Source organism: Taeniopygia guttata, chromosome 19 (genome assembly GCF_048771995.1).
Source record: "Taeniopygia guttata chromosome 19, bTaeGut7.mat, whole genome shotgun sequence".
In the NCBI taxonomy this organism is placed as follows: Eukaryota; Metazoa; Chordata; class Aves; order Passeriformes; family Estrildidae; genus Taeniopygia; species Taeniopygia guttata.
In genome coordinates, this window is record NC_133044.1 from 507,342 (window position 1) to 526,894 (window position 19,553).

The 19,553-nt window shown below is 47.1% G+C and overlaps 1 protein-coding gene across 10 annotated transcripts in view; it reads right to left on the bottom strand.

Annotated features, from left to right (window-relative positions):
* Positions 1–1,041: 1,041 nt before the first annotated feature.
* SGSM2 (small G protein signaling modulator 2) overlaps positions 1,042–19,553 on the bottom strand; it is a 35,920-nt gene continuing 17,408 nt past the window's right edge. For 2 of the 10 annotated variants that reach the window (XM_030288148.4, XM_072916867.1), the window contains 20 exons: positions 18,530–18,597; positions 17,905–18,050; positions 17,388–17,522; positions 16,841–16,965; positions 16,473–16,540; positions 15,951–16,114; positions 15,318–15,447; positions 13,838–13,972; positions 11,163–11,313; positions 10,524–10,588; positions 10,006–10,151; positions 9,461–9,589; positions 6,808–6,990; positions 6,112–6,480; positions 5,309–5,433; positions 4,788–4,870; positions 4,207–4,316; positions 3,687–3,783; positions 2,790–2,957; positions 1,042–2,496 (listed from right to left, as the gene is read on the bottom strand). In XM_030288148.4, the coding sequence (XP_030144008.4) occupies positions 2,408–2,496; positions 2,790–2,957; positions 3,687–3,783; positions 4,207–4,316; positions 4,788–4,870; positions 5,309–5,433; positions 6,112–6,480; positions 6,808–6,990; positions 9,461–9,589; positions 10,006–10,151; positions 10,524–10,588; positions 11,163–11,313; positions 13,838–13,972; positions 15,318–15,447; positions 15,951–16,114; positions 16,473–16,540; positions 16,841–16,965; positions 17,388–17,522; positions 17,905–18,050; positions 18,530–18,597 (2,686 nt within the window). In that variant the 3' untranslated portion in view covers positions 1,042–2,407. The remainder of the gene's footprint in view (positions 2,497–2,789; positions 2,958–3,686; positions 3,784–4,206; positions 4,317–4,787; positions 4,871–5,308; positions 5,434–6,111; positions 6,481–6,807; positions 6,991–9,460; positions 9,590–10,005; positions 10,152–10,523; positions 10,589–11,162; positions 11,314–13,837; positions 13,973–15,317; positions 15,448–15,950; positions 16,115–16,472; positions 16,541–16,840; positions 16,966–17,387; positions 17,523–17,904; positions 18,051–18,529; positions 18,598–19,553) is intronic. The other 8 variants (XM_030288152.4, XM_030288149.4, XM_030288150.4 and 5 more) reach the window with 8 other exon arrangements.

The following is a 19,553-nucleotide window of genomic DNA, read 5'->3' on the forward strand; positions in this document are numbered from 1 at the left end:
CCTCTCTCCTGCAGGTGCTGAAGGTGCAGTCCCAGCTTCTCCCGCTCCCTTGTCTCCAGCAGGATGCGACAGATGTGGACGGTCATCCAGCACTGGGCAAGTCAAACCCCACTGGTGTTGGGGCCAGCAGGTCAGGGGTGGGGCTGGGGGGAACACCACGGGTCTAAATAACTGCATTAAAAATTACTGAGACTGTGCAAAGGAAATGGTGGGGGACGTGTGGAAAGGACAGAGGGACAAGAGCCAGCTGTAAGCACCCAGGGCACCCTGCCCACCCCAGTCCCGCCATGTAGACAGGTGAACGCAGAGGACACTGGAAGTTTATTTAGGCCAACATGTCCTTGGTTGCACTTCATAAAGGGCTGATCCTTGTTGATAAGGATAAATAACTGATTAGCAGCTGGAACCAGCAGTGGCTGAGGGATGGCTGCACCCACCCCAGCAGACAGAGGCCTTTGTTGGGCCTTTTTATGGTGGAATGGGGAAATGTTCTCTAAGTCCTCAGGGACTCATCTCCAGGCAGACCTATTTAGCCTAAAAACCTGGAACACTGCTGCAAAAACTGCCAGTAGCAGCCAAGCAGCCAGGTGAGACTGAGGAGGGACCATCCCTCCTGCAGAAGAGACACAGCTGGAGGGGTTCAAGGGGTTTGAACAAGGACTGGGAGTGATGGAGGAGGATCTCTCCTGGAAGTCCAGCAGCTCAGCTGGATTCAATGCAGCTGCAGCACAATCAGGCCTAAAATTTCAGGATGAAACACTTACTTCTTAACACTTGTCAAAAGCCTATTTCTGTTCCTGGGCTGGGCTGACTCAGGCTCAGCCTGTGGGTACATGAAAACTGCCCTTAAAGTAATTTAAGGGACCTTGGGAGTCTACTTAATGGTGACCTATTTATTGCCTTTAGCACTACGGCCCATGCAGCTCATCAGAGAAACATTAATTACATCCTGCCCTGTCCTCCCAGACAGCCTCATCCCTGCTCTGTTGCTGGAATCACCTCAGGGGGAGAGAGAAATCGCTCCCAAAGAGCTCCATGGGATGCCTTGATGATAAGTATTTATTCATAAGTTACATTTAAACATAAATAATTGAGCAATAAAGAGAACAGTCTGCTCTCAACAAAAATAAATAATACACAACATTGATAAAATCCAATCAGACAGAATGTTCTAACAAATACAGCAAAGTTCACAGATTGGGTTTTGTGAAACAGCTGTACAGAACATTCCCAACATACCAAAGGAAAATAGTGCAGTATTATCTGTACATCCATCACTCCCTGGGCTCTGGGAGCTGGAGGTTTTTCTCACTCTTCTCATTCTTTTAAAAAATACTTTTCCAGTTTTCAAGTGAACAGACAGACACACAGGGCCGGGCAGGGGGCTGGGGCACAGACTGTCCTGGGGCACAGGAGGGCTCCACACCCGAGCAGGGGCTGCAGCAGCAATCAGAGCCCCCCCAGGAATGCCAGCTCCTGTACCTGGCAGGGGCTGGTCCTGCTCGCAGAGACCAGCACCTGGTTTGTGTCTGCAGGACCCCCTGAAAGCTCTGCAGGGCAGGGAGGAGCTGGGGGAGGCTGGGCACTGCCATCTGCTCTCCATGGGATGTGAATCCATGGCCCTGCACAGCCCAGGGAGCAGGGTCCTGTCTGTGGGCTGAAGCTGCTCACCTGAGCAACACCCAGCAGGGCCTGGCAGCGGGGAGTGGTACAGGGTCAGTTTGCAAAGCAGAACAAAGGCAGGTCTGTGTGGGCCATGAACACTGGGCAGTGAGAGTCAGTCAGCCAAGGCCAAACTGGTGTTCCAGCTCATGAGCTCCTCACTGCTCCCATCAACTGTGGCATTTAGGTTAAGGCCATTCTTCCACCCAGAAACCTTATCAGCTTTAATCACTGCTAAGTACAAACCCGAATGTTTTAGCAACATGAGCTCAGACACATTCTCTTCCATGTTCAAGGCAAAGACAGTGAGGCCAGGACCTGCTCCTCCAAGGACCCCATCCAGTGCTTGCAGCAGTGGGCCCAGCCTTGGCTCCACAGCAGCTTCTGGCAGAGCACACAAGGTGCATCCAGGCTTTACAGGTGCAGCGAGTCAAAATAGAAATGCTGTAGTTTGTCAAATCCCCCCCTTTCAACATCACAAAGATGTAGACAGATGTCTTCTAGAGAGGGAAATAGAGAATGCAAAAAGATTTTGTCTAGAAATACAAAGTCAGTGTAACAAGGACTATCAAACACCAACCTCATCTGGTGAAGGGAAAGTTCAGGTTTTAAAAGTCTGTTACTATCTCCTCACAATTTATTACATTACATGGAAGATGCAATTAAAACACCATTTGGAATTACAGTGCAAGGAATGCTCCATCCAGTGGCTCACAGCGAGGCCCCAGGGACAGCCTGTCCACGGTCACTTGTTCTCAATCAGTGTCTGCACTTTGTACACAAGGTCTCTGGCTATCCTCAGGATCTCCGCAGCATCGTGGTGCTCAGCCATTTCTAGGAGACACAAACAAACATCTGAACTGTCAGCACCTGCCCAGCACTGATATTCATGTGGCATTAGCAATAATTAATTACTGTAACAAGCAGCAATCCTGGAACATTCCAGGGGGTTGGTTTTGGAGAATTAAAAACAGAAGACGTGGATGAATTCCTTGTGCTGCAGGACCTGGCACTGAGACTCAGAGCTTAAAATGATCATGGGTTTGTCACAACAAGAACTGCACCAGACAGTCTCAGGAAGGGAGAAGGAGCAAAGTCTCGTTACTTTTTATCAAAATGGCTCTTACCATTAAAAAACTTGATGATATCAGTGAAGTCCATGTTGTTATCACGGATAATCTCTCGATAAACTTCCACAAGTGCTAAGGCAATGAAAAGGACAAAATGTTCTGAAGAGATGTGCTTTGCTGCCCAAATAACTTCCCACACTGTAAATACATCCTCGTACAACAATTCTGAATGGGAATAAACATTACAAGAGCATCTGATTATTCAACTGACCATGTCCCTCCTGTCTCACCTCTGTCTACAGGCCTTACTCAGACTCCTCCTTTCCCTCTCCCCCTCCTTCAGCCAGCTCCTGCCACTTGTGCACGTAAGGCACAGAACTGCCTCAAAGAACAGCTACCACAGCCTGCAGGTGGGGCGGTGCAGAGCCAAGCCCAGGAAGGTACCTGAGCCAAGGGACACGTGAGAGCAGCACAGGACTGTCCTACAGGGCTGCGGGACAGGCTGCAGGTCTGACCGTGTGTCCAGGTGTATGTGGCTCTGCAGTGGGGCTGTCAGCACCAACACTCTGCTGGAGTGTGCTTGTGCAAGGACCTGGGATCATACAAGGCACCTCACCCTGAGAACAGCAGCTCCTGAGCTGCTGCTGAGCTGCTCCTTGTCATCACAAGAATGAGACAGGAGTATCAAAGCTCACAGAAGAGTGGGATCACCTTCTTGAGCAAACAGGCATGTGCACTGGGCAGGAACTTGGCTTCAACCACATCATCAGGAATTTGCAACTCCCCTTTCTAAGCCTGGACTCGTTCCAGTGCAGTTTCATCTCAGAGCTGCATTTCCTTTCCTGGCTACAAACTCTCCAGCTGCCACTCACCATCCTGACAGACCCTCACACCAAAACACAGAGCTGTTACAGTTCTACACAACCCTAAACTACAGGCACAGAACATTATTACCTCTTTTAAAGTCAAGCAGGAACCAGCGATAGCAGAAGTAAAAATGAGTGTAATCTCCATTCTGGTGCATCAATTCAAAAAGTTCTGAGTCCAGAATCTAGAAAGGAAAACAGCAGCTGTCAGGATGTGGTCTGAAAGCAGCCAAGGTCAGAGGTGCTGGACTCCCACTGTGCTGCTCAGCACAGGAACAGCCCTTAGCTGTGTGTGCCAGTGCTGTGACCTGGCTGCCCTGACTCAGAGCTGAGCTGAGTCGTCACAGTTGCTCTTCACCATGACTTTAAAGGGCCAAGGAACAAGGTGAAGATCCTACTGATTTTCAACAGGTGGCAAATGTCCATCTCCACCTCCACCCCTGCTCTCAGGCTGTAACTCTACAAATCCACTTCCAACTCCTCCTGGCCAGCTCTGAAGTCACACCTGAGCCCCACTCCTTGGAGCTCTTGCCCTTCATGTGGCATCAGGCGAGTCCCAAGCCTCTGCCCCAGCCCTGTCTTCTGTCAGACCCCTGAGCCAGACTCACCTGGATGAGGGACCGCATGTTGGCGAAGTGTGTGTCCATAGCACCTCCATTGGGGAAGTTCTGGCTCATCCTCTTCATCAAGTGGCTGAAGCAGCTGTAGGCCAGCTGATCTGCAGGGACAAGGCAGACACTCAGTGCTGGCAATTGTGGGACTTCGTGAACCAAAATAACAGAACTGCAGGGCTTAGGAAAAACAGGGGCTTCCCCTTTGCTGTTCTCTGAATCCCAGGATTTAGATGAAAGAGAGGTTGGTTCCTGTCTCTGGACCATTTTTGCTAGTTATGTTTCAAAGAATACAGCCTGCACTTGACTTTTCAGCATCAGCAACTACCAGAACACAGTAATGTTACTAACTTTGGTAAAATTTAATCTGGAAGTCAATGAGTGCCAGGGCAGCCCCAAGACACTACTGTTAGCCATTTCAACAGCCACAGGTGGAGAAAACACAAATCAGGAGCTGCAGGTTTGCTTTTGCTGGTGACCCAGCCCTGGTTAATGCAGACAGCTCCTTCTGAAACGGCATTTCTAAGGAAAGACCTCACTAAGGATACCAGCATGTCCCAAAGGAAAACCCTTCCTACCATTGTCAAGAATAACCATCAAAGGAGCCAGGAGGTCACACATGCCTTGGACATAACCAACTTCTAGGTGCTCCCAGACATAGCTGTGGAAAGAAGAAATCTTTGTATTGAAGGCTGATTCCATATGTGAGATCAAATCCTAAGCTGCTGAAGGTGCGAGTCTCAACCTTCTGACACCCCCCAGAGTATTTCACAGCCCTTTACTCTTTGCTGCCTGGATAAAGTGGCCCTCTGAGCACGGAGGTATCATCCTGACCAGGAGAAACCCAAACCTCAGCATACATTCAGAGAACAGTTCTCTAAAATAGGGTCTGTCACTTGAAAAATCTTCTCAAACCTGCGTTCCAAACTTGGACCCATGCTCTAGCCTACCATCCTGCCTGTTCCTCCTTCTGGCAAGTTGTTTTAAAGTCTTTAGTGAGAACTCTTATTAACTGTTATTTGCATATTATTATAGTTTATAGATTAGCTTATGGGTTGTGACAGAAATATGAAAGTAGTTAGGTTTACAAGCTCATTACCTGCACATGACATTTCGGAGCTTCTCCAGGTTCTCAGCAGTAAAATACCAGTAATTCCGATCACATCTCTGGACATCTTTATCAATTCTGTGCAAATTTAAGGCAACAGTGTCCAATAACTCTATCTAGAACAGAGAATTTTTAGTTAGATCTGCCAAGTTTACAGCATTCCCAGGACTCTGTGCAAATTTGCTCTGAGAATCACCAAATGAGAAACAGTACAATTATACTCCTGAACAGATGAGGGCATCAAAATACTCAATTACTGTCAAAAATGCCAGGTAAAACACATTTGTTTTCACTGGGAAATGTGCCAAAACTGTCTTATTTCCAAATGGCTATTTCCAGCTAAATAACTTCAGCAGAGAGAGGCAAAAACTATGCTGCTGTGTGACAGCAAGAGTAACTGATGTGGTGGCATCTTGAATCTAGATTTAGATTTTTTGAATCTAGTTTGACTAGATGGAGGTTTTAGTTTGATTTAAATAACATTAGAATCTTACAAACAGGATATTGTCCATACCCTCAGGCACTGGAAAGTTCTAACTGATAGAAACGTACCACACTGATTGTCTTGCCCTCCTACTTAAAAAAAAGACCCAAATTTTTCTTGCAGCCTTATTTCCAATCTAGCTCAAAATCCAGATGAAAAGATTTGGATGGAAAATTCCTCAGTTATCATCCCACAAGCTGCAGTTCTAGTTTGGGACTCTCTCTCATTAAGTTCTATCTGAAAAAGCACCAGGGTTTGCTAAAAAAGCAGTGCAGTTCAGAGACATGATGGCACTTCAGGTGTGACCTACTGTGTAGGATGCAGCGCAGACCGAGGCGACGTCCGCTAGATAATCCACCTGGGAGCTCAGCTGCTCCTCGGAGTCCTGGGACTGCAGCAGGGCTGGCTTGGCTCTCTGCACGCGGGCCGTGCCCGCCTCAGTCCTGCCCAGCTCCGCGCTGCCTTCCTCCTCAGCCCCGTCCTCGAAGGAGCCGCCCTGCCCGTCCTCGATGCTGGACAGGATGCCCGAGGCCACCGAGTAGTTCCTGGAGGACGGCAGCCCCGAGTCGGGCGAGTCGAACTCGGCGGCCGCGGGGGCCGGTGCCGCCGTCGGCGTGGGGTCCTCCTGCGCCCCGGGGTCCTGCTCCGCCGCGTCCGTCTCGTCCACGGATAGGAACACCTGCGACGTGCAAAACCAAACAGCAAAACCTTCTACAGCAGCGGTCACCTGCCCTGTGCTGGGTCTGACTAAGGGACCTACGAGGAACGGATCTGGAGAGCTGTTCCTCTGGAGAGGGGATCTGCCTTCCCAGATGAACCTTAGAGCCCCTTAGGTGTGTCCTGCTTAAGTACAGCTGTAGACTGTCCAAAATTCAGACCCGCTCTTCACTCTAACATGAAGACACCACAGCTCCAGTCTCTGCCCAGGATTCAGGAGCTGTGCTAACCTCCACCTGTGCCTCCTGGGGCTGCCCACTCCAGATGGTGAGTGGGAAGGGGTACCTACATCATTGCTGATGGTGGAGTCCCTGTGGATGAGCCGCTGGACGTGGCTGTCAATGCTGCTGCCCGATGAAAACTTGGCCAGCGTGGCTGAATGTGACTCCTTCTCTCGCTGCTTCACAATGACCTCGCAGGCCTTCCACTCAGCCATCACCTTCTGGTACCTGAGAGCAATGTCTGCGTCCACCTGCAGACAGAGACACGTCCTGAGACACTGCCCTCCGTGCCAGGAGCCCCTGACACTGGGAGGAACAGGAGGGAGAGGTCTAGGGCAGGTGCAGGGTCCCAGACTGAAAGCCCAAGGGTGCCGAGGCCCTCTTGCTGCAGCACATCCCTGTGACTGGAGAGGAGTAGTCAGGTGCTGGGTATTAAACCAGAAAGGATCCATATAAGCAGGTGCATACACTATCAACAGCACTGTGCCACTGTGACAGTGATCCAGGACAGAACAAAAGATGTCATGTGAAACCTCACACAGAAGTCAGATGCAATCTACGGAGCAAGTGCTGCCTCTACCTGCATCATCCCTAATTCCATCACACCCCCTTCCAACTCCTCTGTTCCACCTCTAATGCAGCCCTTGTGAAGAATTCCAGGTCACAGCCTGTACAGAGTCAGATCCCGGGATAAACTCCGGGATCCCAGCTCCCACAGCCCCGTCCTGTGCATGGCCAAATCTGCCCGCACTGGGCACCACAGGAATAAAACAGATCTTTGTCACTGGTGGCTTTCTCTTTTGAAAGACAGCCACAGAAACCCCCTTGAGCTATTACGGGACATGCAGCAATTTTACTAGTCTGTCACTTGTCAAGAGCTGAAGAGAAGCCACAATTGTGAGCTGGCTCCAGGCTCCACACTCGGCTGGCTGAGCTGCACCTGAGCGTTCCTGCTAAGAGCTGCAGGCTGTTTGTCACTTGAGGTAGCTGTCGAGTCATAAATCATAAAATACAACAGTTAGTGGAGGGCTGGAGGACAGCCATCTCTGGGAGTGCAAAAATACCATCAGAAGACAAAGATTATAAATCACCTGCAATGACTCAGTTAAGGACACAATGAGTTTCCTATATGTGCAGGTGTTATGACTCTTTTCATGTCTCTCATTTAACAGACTCCTACATTCAGTGTAAGCTTCAGTCTCCAACAACCTATTCTTTTGAGGAGTCAGCTATTACTCGTGTTTAGTACTGGTGCTGAATAGCTCATTACAATTCCAGGTAAGTTTGGAGTACCCCCGGGTTAGTAGGATACAAACTCAGGGAGGAAAATCTTCTGTAGGAGCCTGTGTTCTGCAGCTCAGATCTTTTCTATCTTGTAACATCTCCGTATGAATTTACTGTAATTCCTATCATATGTACTCCACTATTTATCTCTTCTTGCCAATGGTCTATGTTCTGGCTGTACAGATGCACCTGCCCTTCGGAGATGGGGCTAGCATCCATGAGACATGGCTTCACATCTCCCACTCTAAAAATGAACCATCTGGGTCCTTTTGTTCATTTCCAAACACCTTTTATTTTTACACATGGATCATAAATCTGATAGTTCATATACTTGTGGAGATCAGAAACAGCAAAATGCAATCTATGCAAGAAACCTCCAATTTCCTTGCCTTTCTTGAAAATCTGAGATTAAAAAAAGAATGGAGCAGTGCTCAGTAGAACATCCCTGATGTACACACTACAACCAGAAAATCTATAATAAACATCTACTGAGATGACTGGATTCAGGGGGGACAATCTGCACTGTGACCCAGTTTGAACAGTGAAGGGCTCTGTTTCTCCATCTGTGTTCAGAACTGGTTTTTAAAGATTATTGTGAGGAAAACATCTCAAATTGCCACAGCAATGTTAGTTTAGTGCCCCATTTGCAAGACACCAATTTGTCCATGGCAAGGCTTGAGGTCAGGCTGCCCTTCTCTCTGCAGGTGCTCTCAGGGATATAAATTACCCCTTGGCACGTAAAGTAATTGGGAGTTAGCAAATGCCAAATGTTTTGATATATAAACCACTCCTTATCAATTTAATCCAGAACAGAATCAGCTACTGCATGAGTGCTACCTCCCTGGTAATAACACTAACTGAAAAGCAGATTAATGTGTTAATTATATTCCAGGCCAAACCTCATTACTGTTCCATCCAGTTCAGCCAATCTTTGGGTGATGTCGCAGAAAAGCAATGTTTTACCAGCACACAGTAACTCCAGAGGGTCCATTTGGGCTGCTCCCAGCTCCAGAAAAAGTCCATGCATGCAGATGCAGCACCATGGAGAAAAGGTAGTTATTTCAAGGAGCAGTCTGAAGTGTAATTCAGCCAACACACCATATAAAAGGAGTGAGTAAAATTTCCATCCAAATGTCAATGTCTCCCCATTGTATAAGTGACAAATTTGTGGACACAAGGTGTGCTCAGGGCATGTGCATGCCACAGAGAGAGCTGAATGCAGGTTCTCTGACTTCCAGAAAGAGAGAACTCTCATTTAGTGACATTCAGACATTAAAACATAGTACCAAACCCCTCTGCTAACAGGTGTTACTAATGTTTTCAGTTGTGTTTTTCCCTTGGGAATATCACATAGTAATGAAGACCAATAGTTGCTATTCGGAAAACAAAACCTACTCTGCAAATGTAACTCAAGATTCCATGGAAGCTATGGCTTACCTGGTCCATCTCCTTCTTGGCCATGCCAAATTTGTAGTGACCTAGCAAGAATGGCCACACTTCCTTCCGAATCTCATGCTGGACTCCACCATAGTAAACTCTTCTGAGTAATTCCAGTTCCTTGTAGTTCTACGGTGGCCAGGAGAAAGAAGTGTTGAAGGCAACACATCAGTATTTAACTCAGGGACACTCCGAGACACTTCACACTGAGTACAGAGACAGTGAAATACATGCAGGACACTAAATAAATTCTGCAGCTTGACTAAAGCCTTCAGGACCTTAGCTGAAATCCAGCCTAATGTAGGCTGTCATGACTTCCACAAAAATAATCGGAATTTGAATAGATCAGTTGCTTTGATAATAATTTATATCTTTGCCATCATCAGAGAAGCAAAGGAGAGAGGGGCGGTAAGAACTGCCTTTCTCTCTCAAGTTGAGAAGTGGTCAAACCCCTTTAGTATTTCTTGGGGCCCGCTGCAGGTGATTTCCTGCCCGGCGAGCAGCGTGTGGAGCCCGTGCAGGGACACGAAGGGACTGTCACTGACCTTCTTGTCCTTCTGGTACTTGCTCCAGACCTCCTTGGTGAGGCCGGCGGCGGCGCTGGCGGGTCTGTCGGGGGGCACGATGCTGTGGTTGACCAGCGCCGAGAGGTGCGTGCGCACCGTGGACAGGTGCCGGCAGTGCGCCAGCCCTGCGGGGACAGCGGGCACAGCTCAGCCCCACGGCCCGGGCACCTGGGAGCCCCAGGCACGGCCCTGCCTGGACTGAGCTCTGCACTGTCTGACAATCAGCCATTACAGCAGAGCCAAAGGTGGAACAGATGGGACGCAGACCAGCAACAGCCACGCCGTGTGTTACACTGCCACGTAAAACCACGTTCTGTCTTCACTGTGCATCGCTCCTCCCACTGCCAGCAGCCAAACTCACAAACACTGAAACGCTGGCACTGCAGTTACATCCACCCTACCGCCCTCAATTTAGGGTCAGACTGCTTTCTAAGCCAAACATCCCGTGTTGTTTAGATAAACATATGGATGCCACATGGGCCACAAGCTTCACTTACATCCATAAAAGGCTCTGGAAATGATCTGCCTCTTCATGCTTTCACACAACATCTTTAGAGGAGTTCTGTGGAGAGGCACCAACAGGATAAGAGCAGGTGGTGAAGACAGCGAGCCTCAGGAATTTCATCCTGATCCCTGTATCCTACACACAGCATTTTTTTTTCTCTGCACCAAGATTTATTTAGTTAAAGGACACAGTAATAACAAACTCCACTTATTAAAGCATTTCCCCCACCAGCGCTTTGGCCCCAGACACATTTCCCCCTGGCACACACAGTCACAACTGCTGCAGGTGCACTGTAGAGGTCTGTGTGAAATTGAACTGTTGTCCTTCATTCAGTTGTTTAATGACTTGTTAAAGATAACATTCCCAGAGTTTAATATTTTATATATATATATATAAAATATATATATTTTATACAAAATAACCAGATGAAATTTTTCTATCAAAATGTGACTTGAGCACAATTTAATAGGTTAGTTTTCATAAACTAAATTTCTTGCTGCCTAACTTCATCTTTCTATATTAGAAACTACTTGAAAATTGTTACTTGAAAATTGTTACTCTTTGTCTTGTGAGTGCTGCAACCGCTCAAACCTTCCTGCTTTTACCCGTGGCATGCACACAGCTTGCTCACCGGTCGTGGATGCAGGTGCAGCAGCTGGGAATGTCGTAGGGAGAGCTGCCCATGGAACAGGAGATACAGGAGGAGCCCTGGCTGCAGTGCTCCAGCTGCCACGACAGCAGGTTTGCCCCAAAGCCTTGCATCTCTATCATCTCACTGGTGTCTGTGGAAAAAACAGACAAGACAGAAGGACATCAGCCTCTTCCATTCTCTCCCCCTCCTCCTCCTGTGCATCCTGATGGTTCATGCCTCACTTCTCAACAGGCTCTGAGCCTCGGTTCCAGGAACAGGAGAGCAGCATCCTCAGAATCACTGCTCTGGACCTGCAGCATGCTGTGCAGGGTCCCTTCCCAGGAAGACAAACCCCTTCACCATTTGCCCCTCTCTTGCCCATGCACATCCCAGTTCATGTTTCAAGAGAACAGAGAAAAGGGTGCTGCAGTAAAAACTAAACTGGTTCTTGTAAGATTATGGAAATGTTTTTTATGACCAGAAGTGATAGTCTAGCCCAACCTTGTATTTAATTCAGGCCTCAGAATTTCATTTTGCAGTTCCTGGAATCAGCCATAGAACTGCTGGTCCAGCCAGAGTGAAAGCTGGAACATGAAAGAAATTAAGGCAGACTGAGTCAGTTACTTTCAGAAGATGCTTCTTTCCCCCTCAGAACCAGATCCTAAAATACTTAGCACAGAAGGACAGTTCCAATGTCTACTTTCTACAGGACTGTGTGATCCAATTGTACAATGCAGCTTCCTGAGTTATCTTGCTCTACTAAATCTATTTGCCTTTTCAACCAGCTTCAGAAAGGCAACTCAAAAAATCAGCAGCTCCCTTCAGAAAGCTTCAGCTCTTCAGTCTTCCCAGCTGGCATTTAAACTTGTGGGGTTTTTGGTTTATAATAAATAACTGGCCTTTCAGCTCACCCATGATTAAAATTAAGGCAAATACAATAATGTATGTCATAAAGTATGCCACTAAATTAACATTTACAAGCAAAATCCAGTCCCCTGGGCCGTGCTTTTAAAACAGGTATTTGTTGAGTGGTGGGGAGGGGCAATTCCAAACCATCTCATGCATTTTAAATCAAGGTAGCACAAAGCATTTTAAGAGTGCCTATTAGAAAGTGGGCAGAGGTGAGGGAGGAGTGGAGTAAACCCATTTGTTAACAGAAAAAGCACAGGCTCATGCGGAAGCAATCATGTGTGTTTCATTTCACAAAACAAAGTGTGATGCAAAAATGCTCTTCACCTTAATTCTTCAGGAAGGAGCTGAACGACCCAGTCTTTATTGCAGCTTCTTATTGGGTTCAAATAAAAACCACTCTATAAACATTTTTAGATCATTAGTTTTTGCCTCCCCTCTGTAGACAGGAAAATTGAGTTTTTCAGTTCTAATTTTTTATTCTGTTTTTTAGAGAAACAAGGAAAGAACCCCACAGAACCTAAAGATTCAGATGAAAGGTACCTGAATTAGTGAAGAATTAGAGTGAACAGCATCTTTTATTTAATTGTAGTGGTGTTATCTGTAACTTCAGCTACATGCAAAAGTCGAGCATGTTGCAAAATGTCAAAGCAGATGGCTGGCAAACCTGCTACAACAGTGTTGTCATTATGGGATGGGGCTGCTGGAGAGACAGACTATTCCCAGGCACACCCCTAACTCTATCATCCCCTTCAAGGTTAAATAACCAAAACCAGACACCTGACAGCCATTCTAGTGGGATAACTTAACATGTTCTATCAACTGACTAAAGACTAAATTGTGTTCCTTCTGGTTAACAAGTATGTGGCAGTTAAATGTCTTCCTTCCCATTTTTGCCCATATCCAGGCACGATCAGTTAGGACACACTGAAACTTCCTAAAACAGAGTCTTTTTTCAAGAGCAACACTGTTTTTGAAACTTCTTTCCATCCATGCATTCCAAGAAATCTTTATTAACTTGGGCTGGGCTTTATCAATTTATAGGGGCTTCTCCCTTGGGGTAAGTGTGTGGGCAGCCTAGAAGAACTGAGGCTCTCCTTGAACACCTGCTCATTCCCTGTCTAACCCAGAACTTCAGCATTGTACAGAGATGCAGGGCAATTACTGTCTCTTGCAGTCAGTCCCACCAGTCCAGGCTATAAGAGAAAGCAAGAACTTCTCAGAATTCAGAGCTAAACTACTGGATGCCAAATGCACACACCTCTTGAGAATACCAACTTAAATAATATGAAGAAATAGATGAAAATTTGTGGAGGGGTGGTGGAGTTCACAGCTGATCCTCTGCAGCCCACCCAGCCTATGGATGCAAGTGGAATGAAAGCACTGACCCCAGACAGGCACTGCATCTCCACACAGCCTCCTCTGCATGCTCTGCTACCTCACCTGTGAGCTCACAAAGCTGATAGTCTCCCTCCTTCTCTCCTGAGAACCTGCTCTAGCATCCAGCCTTTATGAACGTGGGGCAGGAAGCCCCAAGGAGAGGAGGCTTGCTGCTCAGCAGCACACACACCACGGGACAGGGAAGATGCTGTTCCCACTCCCCACAGGCCTTGAACCCATTGCCAGCCTCTCCACAGACACCTCCATCTCCAGATCCCATGGTGTGAGTGAAATGTCCTTCCCTGTCATAATGCCAACACTGTTGTATGCATCAGTGGAAGGAGCTGCAAGAGAGCTCTGGGACACAGGGGGAGGAGGATAAAAACCTTTCATCCTATTAGGAGCTGTGAGGTTCCGAGAGCAGATCATTGATAGCATTGCGTGTAGCTTATCTTCCTCCTCCTCATCATCGTCAACAGAGGTAGAGCGGCTGGCAGCTAAGTGGTGGTAGTTAATAGTTACTGCTCAAAGAAAATAATGAAAGAGGAGCATAAGAAGAAAGAACTCAGTGCTGTGGGAAAGCTCAAAAGGACATGGTCAGCAAAGACAAGGGACCTGAATCCTGCCCTCTGCTCGAGGACACAAGCTCTTGTAAATGGGTGTGAAAACCGAGTTTCTTACAGAAACAAAGCATGCTCCACCAAACTCAGGCCAGCCTTTGAGTGTGCACAGGCTGTGAGAGCACACGTGGCACACCACAGCCAGGGAGAAAGATCCCAGTTCCAGCCTGCAGCAGCTGAGTATGCTTTTGAGCAGAGCTCCACGGGAATTCTAGGCTCCAGCTAGCTTCTGTCCTTCACTGTGCCCTAGGAGTGCTGCGGCCCTTTCCCTGAAACCTGTGCCAGATGCATCTGGACAGCAAACGTCACTCCCTGTGTGTGTGGCTCTGCAGACAGGCAGAGTTCTGCCTGGCACAGGACCTGCAGCAGGCTGAGGCACGAGGTGCTTTGCTGGTGTGTGCACAGACTTACCTGTGCCAGCCCCAGAGCCCTGACAAAGCACAGCCAGCACTGCAGCCTGGGTCAGGGGGCTGCAGAGGAGACTCCTGCCTTCTCACCCTGCAGCAAGTCCCAGGATGAGCAGTAACTCCAAACCCCCTGTAAACTTTAGGGCCTGATCTTCCCAGGAAGTTCTTGCTTCTTTGCCAAGGGGAATAAAACTGAACACGCTGTTTGAGAACTAGCTCAAATGCCTTCTTGCATGTAAGGAATTTGTACTCACTGATGACATGAGGTGGTTTGGTGCTTGGGAATTAATTTCGTTTCCTTGGAAGGGCCTTTATTTATCCATTGTTAAATTTGTGCTTCCAAGCCAGGAAAACTTAGCCCAGGGAGTTCTTGGGGTACTTTTAAGGGTTTATGGTTGACTTTTTTTCCTAATAACAACATTATGAGCAAGCACTGTGGCCAGTAAAAATATCCTCACTTCAGAAGCAAAACTGCTTTTGGCTAGTCAAGCAATCTTTCTTGCTTCAGTCTCAGTTTGCAAGCCCAGGGGAGTATTTTGAAAACTAGCTCTGTAAAACACAGAGTAAATGTAAGATTCCCCACCTCAACTCCATTTCTACTGGAGTAGAAAAGATAACAAGTCTCACTGCATTAAGGAAATCTAAGCTGTACCTGTTGATCACAATTATCTCTCAGTGAAATTTATTAGAGGTTTGGTTTTTTTACCGCCTTACAAAACTGTGGCTTGTTACCTGCAGGTACTTCCCAGGATATTACTTCCAAGATTTTCTCAGATGCCAGATTTGGTTTTTTTCATTTGGTTTTTTTTTTTCAAACAAAGCAGAACAGGGGCACTTACTGTTATCGTGCTTGTGTCCAGGATAAATAATTCTGAAGACATAGTCCGTGGATGTGTCCTCAGCTGGCATCTCTTCCAGGTCCACTGATTTGTTGCTGTTCCGTTTTCGAAGCTTTGGAAACACCTTGCCCTAGAGAAAATAGTAATTCCATACATTCAGCTATGAGTGACTAACAGAGTACAACCAATTAAGTACTACAGACCTTTGGCATCTTAAATCTCCGAAGTTTCAATGTTCAGAGGAGCTGAGGGAGAAAACAGTGGAGTCTTATATAGTTGGTGCTTTAGGGGTACTTAATACTACTTTTTTGTGTGCTGTAAACCAGCCTTTTCTTGTAATCTATGGGAGCTGGGCACCCCAAGCCTCTGCAGCAGCTCTGTCCAGTCCATCTGAGCCTCATTTCTATTGTGTGGGTTTGTATCTTGATGCAACTTGATTCCAGCTCATTGCTCAACGGGGTAATGAAGGTATGAACAACTTTTAAAGACCACATGTGTAAGAAGCAGACTGGACTAAATGGAGTTATTTTGTGCCCTACTTTACCATAAAGCTGCTTGAAGTCAGTGCTAGACCCTGTGGAGCAGAGCTATCAACACTAGCCTCACCCAAGAGCTCAGCAGAAAAAGCAGTACCTTGCCCTGCTGGGACCACAGCGGGGGCTCCAGCTGGCCACGGGGCAGGAGCCCATTTTCCAGGCAGGACAGGAAGGCGAGGAGGTGCCCTCCTTGGGGGAAGTGCAGCGGAGGCCTCTGCGTCCCATCCTGACTCACCAGCACTAATGTCCATCTGCTTTCTGCTGCAAGGAGGACAAGGGGAGTCCACACTGTTACATCAGAGCTTATCTGCTCTTACCTTCTAAGTGAATTTTATTTGGGATCATCTCTAAGTAGATAAATAAACCTTTGTAAGGCACAGTGGGATCTAAGGATGATATCAGCCCTTTAGTCTTAAAGAAACTCAAGATACAGGCAAACTGTGAAAGCCTCATACAGTTGTCATCCTCTATCAGCCGGGACTGGAGATTTCAACACTCATTCCCACATGGCCAGAACTAGTCAGAGGTGTTCCCGACACTGAGGGAGGAAAAGCAATCATTCAAGTGGCTCTCCTGTTTCTCTATTTTTAAGGAATATATGCTTAAGGGTTAAGCTTACGTTGCTGATGGCAGTGGATGCAGACGATCTGGCTCAGTGGCACAATCAATGCGTAGTCCCAGTAAACACTAAAAAGGAAGGAAAATACAGGAAACATTATTTTTTCCATATTCAGGAATATGGTGCTTGCAGTTCCAAACACCTGATAGAAATAAGTCTGCTAAGTTAATAACTGCTTATTAAATTTGGTCAATGAAAGTAAATTATTAGTAAAGTAAACAGCAAAGGAAAGCTAGTTTCTCCACACTGGATATTCTGGTACCAGGTTTGTACAACTTCTGCTTCCCTCTTCCCCTCCCATTCCTCTTTCCTGGTGCCCTCCTGCAGGTTACACAGTTCTTCCCGTCTTTCCTGAATGCAATGAGTACCTTTTCTCCAGTTCTGAATCTCCAAGGGTTCCATTCATCAGCTGGTTTGGAGTCCATTTTAATGTCAAACTATCTGCTGATTGATGAAGGGAGAGATACCCAGGAATTGCCTCCAAGTCATCTTTCTGTTCACAGAAGCAACAAACAGACAACCCAGGTGACTCAAGTGCACAAAATATCTGCATAAAATATATGCTCCAGTCTTTCTATGCCATGCAAGTTCCATAGCTGCAGTATGTGGGAAGAGCAGAGGGAAACCCTAACAGCAGAAGTACTGGTATGCAATATTGCTACTAGCAAGAGGGGAAAAACCACAACACAGTCAGCTGGTTTATGAAATACAGTCCAGTATGCTTGCTCCTGCCTACAGCCCACTGCTCACTGACAGGGGTCAGGCAGTGAAAGCATCTGTCCCGTGCCAAGTCTGCCGCAGCACAGGAGAGCCGAGCAGAAGGCAGCTCTGTGCTCTGTGCTGAGAACAGAATGCAGCAATCCCTGACAGGCCCGAGCTCTACCCCCAGCCCCAGCCCAACGTGCCCGCACTCACCGGCTGCACCAGGACGTTGTTTTTGCCGTAGAGAAGGTGGGTCCTGGAATTCTGGTGCAGGGACTCCACGTACTCCCGTGCCGACGCAGCAAAGCGATCTTCCGACGTGCTGCCGCTGGAGTGGCGCTTCCGGATCTGCACACACAGCCAGGGCAGGTCAGGAGGGCACAGCACAGCAACTCGGCCCCTGCAGAGCGCAACCCTTGTGCAGCCAGGGGGTTTGCAGAGAAATCACCTGGACTCTCAACTCAGCCCTGATCATGGCACCTCAGAATTTCTTGTGAACTACCCGGTCAGATCACAACTGTCAAAAGCCACAGAATTAATGCTGGATCTCAAACTTTTCTATGTATAGATAAAAGGACACTGTGACCCAAACAGACTTCTAATCTGTGATAAAGCTGCATTACAGAAGAAAGAAGAAAGGCTGTTCCAGATTCTGGTATCTCCCTCATGGGGCTGTTTTCATTAGCAGGCTGTGCCCTAACTCAGAGGCAGGTACACAGTAAATACCTACTCCCAGGGCTGGGCGCTTGGAGGGGGAGTCCTGGCGGCCGTGAGCACCGTGGATCCGGTGCCGCTGCACCAGCTCGTCGGCCGAAGGGTCTGTCCAGTAGTGGTCAGCTGTCTTTAGCTTGGTGTACTCCAGAGCACACGGTCCAACTAGGAAAAGAGACCAAGGGAGGAACCTTCTGAGCCTGTTCAGAGACATACTCAGTGCTATCCTGCTGGCTGAGCACCGAAGGTGAGATTTCCTTCTCAAGCCAAGTGAATAATAATGGTCACCAATCCTACGGGATCAGCCCACAATACAGACAACAATATAATAATGTATCACTCCTACTATCCAGGGCTGTATGAGTATTCCTGTAGGACACAGTCCCTGCCACAGCAGCATTAGCAGTTACAAAGTGCCAGCAAGCATTCAGTAAAAATCCATTCCCATTCTGCTTTCTAATCCAACCAATAACTACTATTAAAAGCAGATCAGTTTCTTCTGGTCTTGTAAGCAACTTCACTGTTGCTCTAGTATAAATAGTTAACTACATACAAGATATAAAATTACCTCTTGTAACACTGTTAAAATACAAAATGCCTTAAGCATTTTCTTCAGCATAAAAAGTAACTTTGCAAGAACTCACCTAGTAGAGAAGCCAGTATTGGGCCACAAACGGGATCTGCCAGTAAAGCTTCTTTTTCATAGTATTTACTAAGAATAAAAGATCAGAACTCAGTTTAAAACAGTAGTTGGTATGAACCATTTCAAAGCTTGGGTTTAGCTACAGGTCTAACACAATGGGCCTCTTGATATGCTCATTCTGTCTCATCTATTTTCCAGCTGAGTTTGGAGAGGTGGAAGCTTGCCTTGTGCTCAGTGTGTTTACCCAGTATATTTGATTTGGGACTTTGGGCAGAATTGCAATATGGGAACAAACAATAGTTCTCTGCAAGCAATTTTGTCCATTTTCCACAGAGACAAAACAATCCACACATTCTTAAACATGTCTTCCATCTGTGAGGAATCATCTTGAAACACTGTTAAGAACTATGAACTGCTACATTGCTCTTGCAGTGACCCCAAAGTCTTGCCATTGCAGCAGGCAAAGCTGCTTTACAAAACTACATGGCCAAAAAATCCAAACACCCACAGTTCTCGAATGCCACTGTCCTCTGTGGTCTGTTCACTAGATGGGGCTCAAACTCTAAAGCACCTGCTCCTCCTCCAGAACAGAACAGCTGAAGGATGTGAACATGGAGCATTTGAGCAGTAATGAAACAAAAATGAATGGTAACAAGCCTTATGAAAAGGTTTGTTTTATTCACCGAGTTAGGTTCTCAAAATCACACACCTGCAATGAAGGACCTGATCCTAACTCATCTGAACGACGGGGAAGGCAGTGAGGTGAACATCTACAACACCGTGGTGGAACAACTGAGAGCAAACTCCCCTGATGTGCCTCCTGTGGATTATGTGGAAAAGAAATTAAAACCCCTTGTACCCATGTATCTGCAGACACTGAGGCAGTGGACTAAAATGCTTTCATTAACTGTCTCTGGGACATGGCCAACCCTCCCTCTGCCTCTTCTGCACACAGCTCATAAAATCCAAGCTGGCATTACATATCCCAGAGCAACAGTTTGCTTGAACAGCACAAAGACCTTTCT